Here is an 11,670-nt window from a genome sequence, read left to right as displayed (position 1 = left end):
AAAAACCCATAAGCTTGCTAACAAGGAGCAGCGCAGGAAAAGCTCAGGCTGGTGGAGGAAACAGTCCTGCAATGAACTGCTTTTATGTAGTGCGAGCTCCCTTGGGGGGGGGGGGGAGAGGAAAAAGCCCCCAAACTCAGCACCTACCACGAGAGCATCCTCCGAGGCTGACCCAACCCCTCAGCCGCCCCCGGGAGCGCCGCCGCAGGAGCCCAGCTCCTTCCTTTAACCCCCGTTTTTGGCGCACGGGGCCTCCCCGCAGGCAGGACCCCCGCCGCCCTGCCCGGCTCAGCTCGGCGGCGGCAGCGGGGCCCCGGCGCAGGCCTCGGGGCGCCCCGCGGGGCTCCGCGCAGCGCGTAGAGCAGCCGGGAGAGGGGGCGGATGAGGCGCCGCGGGGCGGGAGGCCGGAGAACGGCGGCGCCGCTTCTTCCCTCCCTCCCTCCTTCCCTCCTTCCTCCCTCCCTCCCGCCGCCATGGTGTCCTGCGGCGCTTTCTACAGCTTCCTCTTCGAGTACGACACCCCCCGCATCGTGCTGATCCGGAGCCGCAAAGTGGGGCTCGTCAACCGCCTGGTGCAGCTCGCCATCCTCGCCTACGTGATCGGGTGAGCGCGGCGGGCGGCGCCGCCTCAGGGGCCCCCGTGCTGCCCTGCCCCGTGCTGCCGCCTCAGGGGCCGGCGGAGGCTCCCGCGCCGGGCGCCCCCGGGGGCCGCGACATGGCCGCTCCTCGGGGGCGGGAAAGGGCCGCCGACGCCGGCGCTTGGCGGTGCCTCGTTAAAAGTGAAGAAAACACCTGACGTGGATTGTATAACCTAAGTGTGTGTGTGTGGGGGGGGGGGGGGTCCTGGAAAGAAAGGATTTTAGAGGTGTTTCACGTGGAAAAAACGTCAGGCGAACCCCAGGGACGGGTCAGTGCTTCGTCTTTCGTGGGCAGCCACGGGGTCCCTGCCGCTCGCGGTCCGGCAGGTGAAGCACTTGCAGTGGGTGTGAGCGGCGTGGAGGGCCCAGCGGCTTTCCCTCACGCCGCCCCGCTCCGGGCGGAGGAGCAAGCGGGAGCGGCGGGAGCGCTGCCCCAGGGTGGCTTCTGCTGTCCGCTCGGTGGCCAGCGCCCCTCAAAGATGTCCCCTGCCCGGTGTCATCAGTGACACCATGGTGTCACCAAACGAGCCGGTTCTTAAGCGGGTTCGAGCTTCAGTCAAAAGTTGTCAGCACAAGAAGGGTAAAAGTGGACGCAGGAGGAGGTTTTTAATTTTAAAAACCAAGCCAAACAAAAAAGCCCACAATATTAAAAAAAAAAAAAAGTTTTCTTAACTTCATGAGGAAAGACCTGACCACCAAGTGGTGGGACAGCCTCTTGTTTATTTGTGGTGGTTGAGCTCAGAAGAGGCCACCGGTTAGTGTTGCACTGGTAGAGCTATTCCTGAGTCCCATCCCTGTGAACAAGGAGGAAATTGGGGCTGCTCTCGCTGCTCATGGTAGCAAAGATTTTGCTGCACGTAACATCTTCCTCCTTTACTGGTTTCTCACTGTGGGCTGTTCTGGTTTAAAAAAAATATGAAACATCTGTGCAAGCGATAAATTTAAACTTAATTTCCGCTTGTCCTGAGATGCTTTCTAAAAAGATCAGTCCTTCACTGGCAGCAAAGGATGTGATTGTATAGCAGCAAAGGATGTGATTGTATAGCTTTTACACTAAATGTCAGTTGAAACCTCAAAAGTGTACTTATTACGTAACTTGAAGCCATGAAAGTCAATAACTGGTCATGCTGGGAGTTCAGAATTGCTTTCTTGCCTCTCTATTCCTCTCCTCTTGCTGGGAGGGTTAATGTCGAGTGTCCTCTTTATCTCTTACCCTCTCATTCATTAATGCACAAGAAAAGGAGATCTCTTCCTATCTGGTTCAATCCCTAAATAGTCCCAAAAGAGACCATGTAAACCAGAACTGAAGGGCCTCATCCAACTCCTAGATAGCAGTAAGGAGCCATCCTGACTCTACTGAGAGTTGAACTGGGCGTCCTGATGTTTGCCTGGTGGTTGTAGGTCTGCTTAGAGGCAGCCACAGGCAGGACGGTTGCCCTCAGGAGGGGAGAGCACTCCAGAGCCCTGTGATATTTTCTCTCTTCTGAAGTGATCTTCACCTGGTGTACATGTGTGTGTGTGTGTGCATGCACATGTGCAGTCATGGGACTCAACCCAGACATGAACCGCTTCCAGTCAGGCCTAAAATCAAATTTGAAACTCCAAACTTGGGCTCTGTGTTTGCTTCCTCTTTATTCTGGTTCTTAGGTATTTGTGTGCTTTTCTTGAAAAGCATCAGAACTAGATTTCTTTCCTACTACAAAAGTTTGGGGTCTCAGTATTGTAGAAGCTGGGACTATCAACCATCTGGGAAAAAAAGGGTTGGAAGAAGATCAACAGTACCAAACCACTCTGAAAAAATCAGCAGGGAGATTGCTAGTCCTGTGACACTTTCATAGGAAAGCAGTGTGAAACTATTTGGACTGGCCCTTTCAAGTGACCAGGGGGAAAAGGAGAAATTCCTACTGCCTGTGATAGCTTATGGTGTTTGTCTGTTGTTTTTTTTTCTTGCAATCCTTCTCTTGCAGCTGGGTCTTTCTGTGGGAGAAGGGCTATCAGGAAACAGATTCTGTGGTCAGTTCTATAACCACAAAGGTGAAAGGAGTAACTCTGACAAACACGTCCAGCTTGGGAGCCAGGATCTGGGATGTAGCTGACTATGTCATCCCTCCTCAGGTATGAACCACTTTCACATGCGGCAGGAGGGTTTTCTAACAAACAGCCACTGCTTTGCCCAAGTCCACTGAGGTCTGGAGCAGCTTCTGCTCCAGTGTGGTCCTTATACAAGAGGATGTAGCAAATGAAGCAGCTTTACTTTGTCCCAGATCAGGCTGAGCATTTGCAGTTCCTAGGGGAAACTTGTTTCAAGGAGAGAGAGTGTGTAGGGGAGAGAATATTGCAGGCTTCAGGAAAAAAGCTGTGACAGTAACCACATGTCCTCTCTCCTACTTTTCTCTAAAGCAAACAGCTCAACGTTAACTTGTTGGCAGAAACTCTAGGAATAATCTGCAAGTCACTTGATCCGGAACTTAACAGGAAGCGTTGCTCTAAGTTACTGATTGACGTTGTGTCTGTGGGAATCTACGCCTAACAGGCAATACGTGGCCTTCAGCGTTTGCAGGCATGGCCAGGCTGCCGGTCACGGTTCACTCTGTCTGCATGACATGTGGTGCAGAAAAAGTGACAGGTTTAGCCACATTTTGGCTGAATGATTGCATTTACATATCAGTGGTGCAAAAACAAACAACAGATCTCCAACCATAGGGATCTGAAAGTAATGGAGGTGGTGCTCCCTGCAGAAACAAACCAAGACTGGTCAAATTTCCAGTAGATATTGGCAGAGGGGAGACATACTGGGTGTTCGGCTCAAGCTTGCAGCGGGAGCCTTGTTTCTGCTCCTGCCTCGTGATGCTACTGGAGCTCTGTGATCTCTGTTTTCATAATGTTAATGAGGAAACTGTGGCCAAGCAGAGAACAGAAAGGGTTACTAGTCTCACACTCCTTCCTCTGCCCAAAGGCACTGGCATCAGGTGATAACAGTGGGAACCTGTTCCTTTAGTGCTAAACCTGCACTGTCCAAAGCAAGTCCGCTTGTCAGGGCCACCTGGGCTCTGTCAGCAAAGGCAGTTGGGGCAGCACTTTGGTTATTCTTTGCAAATTATCACTCTTAAATTTCCTTCTTGTTTTGCATGTTCAGGGAGAGAACGCTGTGTTTGTCATGACAAATGTAATACTCACATTGAACCAGACACAAGGCCGCTGCCCTGAGGTAGGTACAAGATCTGCTTGGCTCTAGAAGGATCTAATCTTGATCTCTGTGAGTGAGAGTGTGTGGGGAGGGAGAGTTTCTGCAGTTTAGTGTTATTATTGTTCCTCTCCAGCTTCCAGATGATAAAACAATATGCACGACAAAGGAGGACTGTGCTCCAGGATACGTTGGCACCCACAGCAATGGTAGGAAGCCTGCTGCAGGGGCTCCTTTCAATCTGTGTTGTGCTATCTCTGGGTTGTGCTTTCCCTCCTGTGAAGACAGTTGTGTTTCGCTTGAGTCCCCTTGCTCTCACTCTCTCGCATCTCAGAACTTAAAAGGGACCCCAGGTCTTTCTTCTGGGGGAGAGCAGATGGGCTTAGACTCCTGCTGAGCTGGGTAGAAGCTGGACAGATGAGTGCTTGGCGAGTTAGCAAACAGTGGAGGGCTTTTTCAGGACCTCAGGTCCATGAAGCAGTATTTCACATGCATAATTAAGGAGTTGATGCCTCTCTTTCTGAGCTTGTGCTACAAATTGCACTGGAAGATAATGAGGGGCTTGGGTAGTGACACTTTCACCTCTGAGCAGATTGCTCTCACCTTATGCAGTGAGGAGACATGACAGGGCAAATATTACCTCTTTGTTTTTTGCTTGTTAGTGCCTCCATTTTCATGTCTTTCCAGGCATTCAGACTGGGAAGTGTGTACCATATAACAGCAGCATCAAGACCTGTGAGATCTTTGCATGGTGCCCTGTGGAGAATGACTCTTATATACCCAAGTTAGTGCCCTGTCTTCCTCCTCTGCCTTGACCCTCTTGAGAGGAGGCCAGCAGCATACAGCCAGGCAGGCTACAACTGATACTTCTCCCTATGGGCTCCAGTTGGGTAAAGCTGAAGAGGTGATCACTGAAGACCCTGCAGATATTGTGACAGATAAACCAAGCAGGGCCACAAGGGGAAAAGTGTGGGAGTGGGGGGAAAAAACGAGAGCTGTCACTGCCTATGGGAAGGAGCAGTCACAGTGGGTCATGCTTTCCAAAGCCAGCTCTGTGCACAGCTGGGTGAGAGCTGTGACTCACCAGCACTGTGGGAGACAGTTTCATCAGGTCAGATGAGTAACATGGAGCAGTTGAAATAAACTTCATCTTCAGTGCCTCTGAGTGATGCCCTCTTCACTACCCATGGCTGTGCGGTAAGGACTGCCTAGCAGAGCTATTACCTGTGATTCAGAGCTACATGGTGTTAAAGAGTTTGCCTCTGCAGTCATTTCAGTAAGCATAGGATTAAAGCCTGCTAGTTTGTCATCCAGCTTCCTTGGAGCTTAGAGCATCCTGTTCTATGTCTGTACAGAGCATGAGTACTGGACAAATGCCTCTTCAGTCAGGAGAGTAACTGTCCCCACTGGGATATTGCTGTGGTGTCATGAGGTTCGTGAAGACAGGAGTGAAACTTTCCTACTTTCCCTGTTGTTTTGCAGACCAGCGTTCCTACAAGAAGCTGAGAACTTTACCATTCTAGTGAAGAACAACATTTGGTATCCTAAGTTCAACTTCAGCAAGTAAGTAGTGTGTGAGGCACAGCACTATCTGGGCTCTTCAAGGCAAGTCAAGGGGAGCAGGAGAAGTGGGAAGAAGATGTAACAGATCTCTCTCTCTCTCTCTCTCTCTCTCTCTCTCTCTCTCTTCCCTTGTAGGCGAAACATCCTCCCCACTATCAACTCCACCTACCTCAAGAACTGCATCTATGACTCCCAGACAGATCCCTTCTGTCCTATCTTTCGTTTAGGGAAAATAGTTGAAGCTGCAGGGCAGAACTTCCAAGAAATGGCTGTGGAGGTATTTGGCAGATCCTTCTCTCAGGGCTTTGCTGCGTAGAAGAGGAGTGGTAGGTGGTGTTCCCCTGTGCCTGGTGGCATGAGCTACAGGACAGAGTGGCTGCAAGAGGGAGAGTACCTCTGGCTGGGGGGCTGGAGTAGATTCTTCTTAAATACTTGTTCTTGGCTGATTTGGGTGGGGATAAGTGCAAAGTAAAGACCTCCTGTGGCAGAGGGGAAAAGCATTTGACTGGCCCATGATATGGGCTGGTAAATCAGGGTCCTGGTTAGCAGGCAGCCTTCTGCTAGGCTGACCAGCCAGCCACTTGGAGTCTCCTGCTCACCTTCTCCTCTCCTCTCTTCTGCTCTGCAGGGTGGAGTCATGGGGCTGCAGATCAACTGGGACTGCAACCTTGACAGAGCTGCTTCCCACTGTGTGCCGAGGTACTCCTTCCGCCGCCTTGACAGCAAGGACTCTGCCCACACTGTGTCGCCTGGATACAACTTCAGGTAATGTGGCTGTGGAAGGTGGCCCTGCTGTCCCTGTGGCTCAGTCTGCCACTAGGACAGTGATATAGGCTGCCTGCACTCTTCTGACCTGGTCAGGTCCTCGCCTTGGAGGTAGATTACTTGGGGAGTTTCTCCGATGCTATAAAACTTAGAGCATGTCGATCCTCACTGTCATAGCAGAGGGGGAGGTCAGTGAAGTTCCACTGATTGCGTCAGATTGCCTGAGTCATACTCGCATCAGCACTTAGGAGACCGTTCGGGCTGGCCTCCTGTGGCGTGTCAGTGTGAGAACTGATCATCTCGAGGTGTACTGGTAGGGCAGTCTTTGAGGGTGGAGTGTGTAAGGGTGGGAGAGTGAGAGGCCTCCTTCAGTATGCAAAAATATGAGGAAAAACTCTCCACTAACCATTATAGAAAGTGGGTCTGTCAGCTGAAGACAAAATCTGCACCAGGAGTATCCTTTTGGCATACAGCACCACAATATAAACTCTGCCCAGTATGGACAGGTCCAGCACCTCCAGTAAATCAGTGAGTGCAGAGCCGGGTAGTTAGCTGCAACAGGGGCTCGGAGCTATAATAATATGGACTGGTCACAATCCTGCTTGTGAGGAGACAGGGCGCAGGGCTATGCATGTTTCTAAAATCACAGACTCTGTTAGCACAGGGAATCTCTTTTGGTGGAACTTGTGTGAGTTTACTGCCATCCAGGGCTGTGATCTTGGGTCTGCACAATCCCTCCTTCAAACAGGAACCAAGGAGGATTATTTCAGGATGTGGTGGGAGACTGCTGTCATGAGAAAGCTGACAGGACAAGGGTGTGTTTGGTAGGTGTCAGGTCTGCAGGTGCGTGGGTGTCAGGCGTGCTGAGGCTGCGGGGCTGGTGCTGTGCTCAGACAGGCTGGAGGAGCTGGAGGACGTGGCCGCCTGGCTGGTGCGGGCTCTGAAGTGCTCTTGCTAATTCCAGAACGTGGTGCAGCCCCATGCTAATCACTCTTCTTTTCTTCCACCCTTTTCTCTGCTTCCTCCTGGCTTAGTCAACCCTGTGACGGAGTAAGTCTGATCTCACTTATTTGTTCTGTTCCCCTTTTCCCTATCATTTGCCTGCGAGTCACGTTGTGCCGGTCAAGGAGCTGCCTTTGCCTGCGGTGCCGCTGCCTCGCTGCCTGCTCCCGACCCTGCCCTCTCGTGGCTGCCTGCACTCCTGCAGCCTCCTGTCCGCCCCTGTCCGAGGAAGAGGCTAACGTGTAGCTGCTTTTCTCCCCTCCGTCCTTCCCCTTCCCTGCTAAAGCTCACTTGTTCCCCTCCCTATACTTCAGAAGTCTCCTGACTTGGCTGATGCTAGTGGCTGTCTTAAGCTAGTCTGTTCTGGGCTTTTCTCCTTAAATGTGCTTGCCTGCATGTAATCTCTCTCCATCGTTTGTGGCTTGACTCTGGAAGTACACATATTCAGCCCATCCTCTTGGGATGGGAGACACAGCTGGGTATTGCATGAGGCTCACTTACTTAAGCAACCCCGAAATTCCCAGCTAAGCTTTGACCCACCTTTTCTTCAGGTTTGCAAAATACTACAAGGATCAGAATGGCACTGAATCACGGACACTTGCCAAAGCTTATGGCATCCGCTTTGATATCCTAGTGTTTGGAAAGGTAGGGCAGCTTGATTCCTAGCGGTCTTGGGGCAAGGGCTTTCAGAGATGCTAAAAAAAACCCATTCACCCCTGTAACTGTCTTCTAGGCAGGAAAATTTGACGTAATTCCTACCATGATTAACATTGGCTCTGGCTTAGCGCTGTTTGGAGTGGTAAGTGACACTGTCTGCGCTTGGACTGAATTCTGATTTGGTGCCTCAGTTCTGAGGATCATTATCTTAACTCTTTCAATCTCCACTTAGGCAACCGTCCTATGCGACATTGTTGTCCTGTATTGCATGAAGAAGAGATATTACTATCGGGAGAAGAAATACAAATATGTGGAGGATTATGAACTGGTAAGCAGCATGAAGGCAGAGTGAAGTCAAATTTGCTTTCTCCTCTGACTTGGGAGGGATTCTCTGAAACAGGATGCATGAAGCTGACGGCAAACACGGACTTTGTACCACAGCGCTGAGGAAATTCTGTCTTCCTCGGAGAAGCTCATTTCTACCTCAAATCTGTGAAGGGGAGAAACACTAGAAAGAAATAATGATGTCATGTTTCCTGGGTAACCACTCCTGAAGAGGGAAGTGTATGTTCACAAGAACTTGTCACACTCCCACTGCGCCCCTCTTCTGGGTTGCAGTCCTTGGCAGTTGCCTCCTGCATACTGCAGACAACTGTTCTGTCCCCATCAAATCATTCCTTCTTGGTCTCTGCAAGGGCTCCTGATGCTCTGAACAAAGCCATGAAATGTGCCGGTATTCGCTGGCTCCTCCCTTAAGGAGCTAAATGATCCTTTTGGTCAGGAGAAGGCTTTAGGCCTCCTTTGTCCCTTGTGGGGTTGCTTGGCTGGTGCTAAGGGTAGAGCTCTGCCCTGCAATCCCATGAGTAGTGGGAGATGGTGCTGCAGAGGGTGGATTTCTGAATCAAAAGGCCTTTTGGCATTGGAGATGTGAGGTCTGAGTCCAACTGCATGAGAGCAGATTCCCTGTACAGAGAGGTTTTGTGTGAGAGGAAGGGGCAGAAAGACACCAGTTTTCTGGCAGTCTATCAAAGGCCAGTCTCTCCAGGTAAAACAGGCTGTGATGCTGCTTAGACACAGTTTCTAGCAGAGAACTAATCTCTAATTCTTACAGGGTGGCAGTGAGACATATGGAACAAACTCCTGACCTCCTGCTCTGCAGCACCAACTGCTGAATTGAACTGCTGCTGTGAATGTTACTCTGAACCTGCCATAAGACACTCGCCCCCTTCTTTGGGAGAAGGAAAGAGGGAACAACTGACCCTAGTCACTACTCATCACCTTTGCTGGCCCGAGCCGACCCCCAAAGAGAAGAACTGAATCCGCTTCCTGTCTGCTGTCTTTCCAGGGTAATTGAGCAAAGCACATATGGAGCCTCGTGCTTTTGTGCCAGGCCTCTGCACAAACTAAGCCTGGGCCAGGGACTGCTCTGTCATGGTCATTTCAACAATCCACCTTTCTCCGAGTTCACTGGTAGCAGAGAGCTGCAAAGCCCTTAACAGATACAGATTCTTCCTTAGAGTGAACAAGGCCCCTGCCAGGTGTCGCCTAGCCTCGGGAGAGCAGCTCCCGGCTGTTATCAAATCGCTTTTCCTTACTGTGAAGGATCATGATGTTTAGCTAAGACTGTACCCAATATTTGATTGTGTCTCCATGCTCCAGTGGCCACAAACTGAGACAAAACAGTGTCTAATTTTATTGTGTTACAATAGTGAATGGCTTTAGGTGAATGGTTTACTGGTTATGAGATTTTTTTCCCCCCCCAGTTTGACTATTTTTATGCTACTACTTTAAAATTGACTTTCATTTTTAATAAAGTACTACCCTCTATGAGTCATCTTGGAGGCCTGCAAGCTGTTTTTCTTCCCCAGGGCCCAAAAGGATTAGTGCCAGTTAACTGCCTTCACTTTACACAGGCAGAAACTCTTACTAGGGAGCTATCAAAGCCAGTGCTGCTTTCAGCTTTGCCTCTTGACTCTCTCAGCAAGGGTGCTGTGTGACACCTAAGGCATCTGCTCCACCTGGTTCTCCTAACAGACAGGTCCAAAGGTCGTGTCCATTTGCAGGACAGATGGTTCATCTTGTCCGTGGCTGTTGCATTGGAGGAAGTTCATGTGAGTTAAAACCTTACCCAAGGGGAAAGACTTAGAAATTAGGGACCAGGATGGGTTAGCCTAGCACTGCCTTAGCCAAAGGTTAGTATATTCCCTGGCGTACCTTCCACACTGAGGGACTGAGGGACTTTGCACCCCCAGACCCTCTATCTGGGCATTTAATGTGCTTGCTCAGTTCGACTTAAGTGCATCTGTTGCCTGTTGTCTTTAGGTGGCCCTGAGCTTCTCTAGTGAGAGCACTGACATGCAAAGAACAGCTCTTCCTTTCTCTGAACCTTTTCTAGCATTACAGAGCTCTGGGAGCTATTCCAGACCTCAGTCATCCTGGCTGGCATTTTGCTACCTTTTTCCAGCAGTGCTGGGGGTGTGCTGCAGCATTACCTGGTGCCACGGAGCAGTTTTGTTTCATTCTTTAGCTTGATATCATCTGCCCAGCACTGCTGAGCACTAAGCTGAGAGTAACAACTCAAAACAGTTGCTTTTCCAAGAGCGAGCTCTGCAGTATGCAAGTGTGACTGGCTCAGTTTCAGTTATGCAATGGCTAGAGCCATTGCGGTCTCTTCCAAGGCCGTAATTCCCAATAACAGTAGCGTACCAGATTACAGCAGCAGGGGAAGGTGCTATCAGACCCCCCCCCCCCCGCCAAAAAGCAAACTCCTATAGCTTGATAAAGAAAGACTGGTAAAATGAGATAATGACTCCACTTGATACACTAACTCCAGGTTTGGTTGCATGTTGTTTATTTCAACTCGTACAGAGAAGCTTGAACAGCTGTGTGGAAAAAAACACTATTTTTTTTTTCTTAGGTAATATAATTTAAAAGTGATAAATACACAGTATTTAAACTTGATACACCTGATAAAGTTAAATGCATAATAAAGGGGTAGGAATGAAACACAAGCCTCGGTCATTAAACAAAACAGTATAAAAATCAGCAATAGTTTCAGGACCTTAGAAAAGAAACAGATCAATTGCCTGATAGGAATAGGGGGTCCAACCAAGAAAAACTACTCAAGACAAGAGGCCTGGTTTCCCCTTAGCACTTTCCCGTGTGCTTTCAGAGCCAAAAAGGCTTAGTACCCAGCAGTAACCATACAGTCAGCGCTGGGCTTGCTTAAAAGGAAGGGAATTGGGGAAAAAAAAAAAAAAAAAAAATCAAGCTGTAACCCAGTTCCAAGGCACAAGCAAAATGTGTACTTCACTATAAGAAAAAAACTAGCTTGACTACTAAACAGCAGATACAGAACTGAGCAGATTTGTATATACAGTACAGCTTCTCTAACAGGTCATGCATTTAGATAAGAGGTCTTCCTCACACATCCAAGGTTTATACTTTCACCAGAACTAATCAACAAGGAAACCTACATCAAATTTCGTTCAGAAACGTGCATTTGGCTGCAGCCTTACTGGAGCTGGCACTAACAGACAGTCATTTTGAGGTGCGTTTTAAGGAAGTGCTGAGCTTTTGGATGCTTACGAACCGAGCCCACCACCCTGGCCTTAAGACACTGATCCATGCTACTAGCTGAAGCCCAGTAACCATGCGGTTGGGCACCGAGGAACTGGGGTAGGTTATTCTGTTTGGAAGCTGCATTGTACCTAGCAAGCCTGTTTAGTAAGTTTAAACTATCTTGCTAGGCACTTGCCAAATCACAAAAATGGAGATATTCAGCACTAAGCATCTCTACAGCTCACTCACTTTTAACAAAAAACATGCCACACACATTACTCTGCAATGGCTACAAGCAGT

At 49.6% G+C, this 11,670-nt stretch overlaps 1 protein-coding gene across 1 annotated transcript; it reads left to right on the top strand.

The window, feature by feature from the left end:
- The first annotated feature begins 453 nt into the window (after positions 1-453).
- Positions 454-9,643, top strand: P2RX4 (purinergic receptor P2X 4). Its single transcript, XM_026058788.1, has 12 exons — positions 454-604; positions 2,606-2,753; positions 3,775-3,846; positions 3,959-4,031; positions 4,510-4,606; positions 5,305-5,385; positions 5,521-5,662; positions 6,014-6,150; positions 7,704-7,797; positions 7,886-7,951; positions 8,042-8,137; positions 8,921-9,643. Exons 1-12 carry the CDS (start codon positions 474-476, stop codon positions 8,951-8,953), a joined length of 1,170 nt encoding a protein of 389 aa, XP_025914573.1. The 5' UTR covers positions 454-473; the 3' UTR covers positions 8,954-9,643.
- The last annotated feature ends 2,027 nt before the right edge of the window (positions 9,644-11,670 follow it).

Source organism: Apteryx rowi, unplaced genomic scaffold (assembly GCF_003343035.1).
Source record: "Apteryx rowi isolate R43461 unplaced genomic scaffold, aptRow1 scaffold_15, whole genome shotgun sequence".
Classification (NCBI taxonomy): domain Eukaryota; kingdom Metazoa; phylum Chordata; class Aves; order Apterygiformes; family Apterygidae; genus Apteryx; species Apteryx rowi.
Note: the sequence above shows the minus strand (reverse complement) of the source record. Positions and strands in the feature narration are given on the sequence as shown.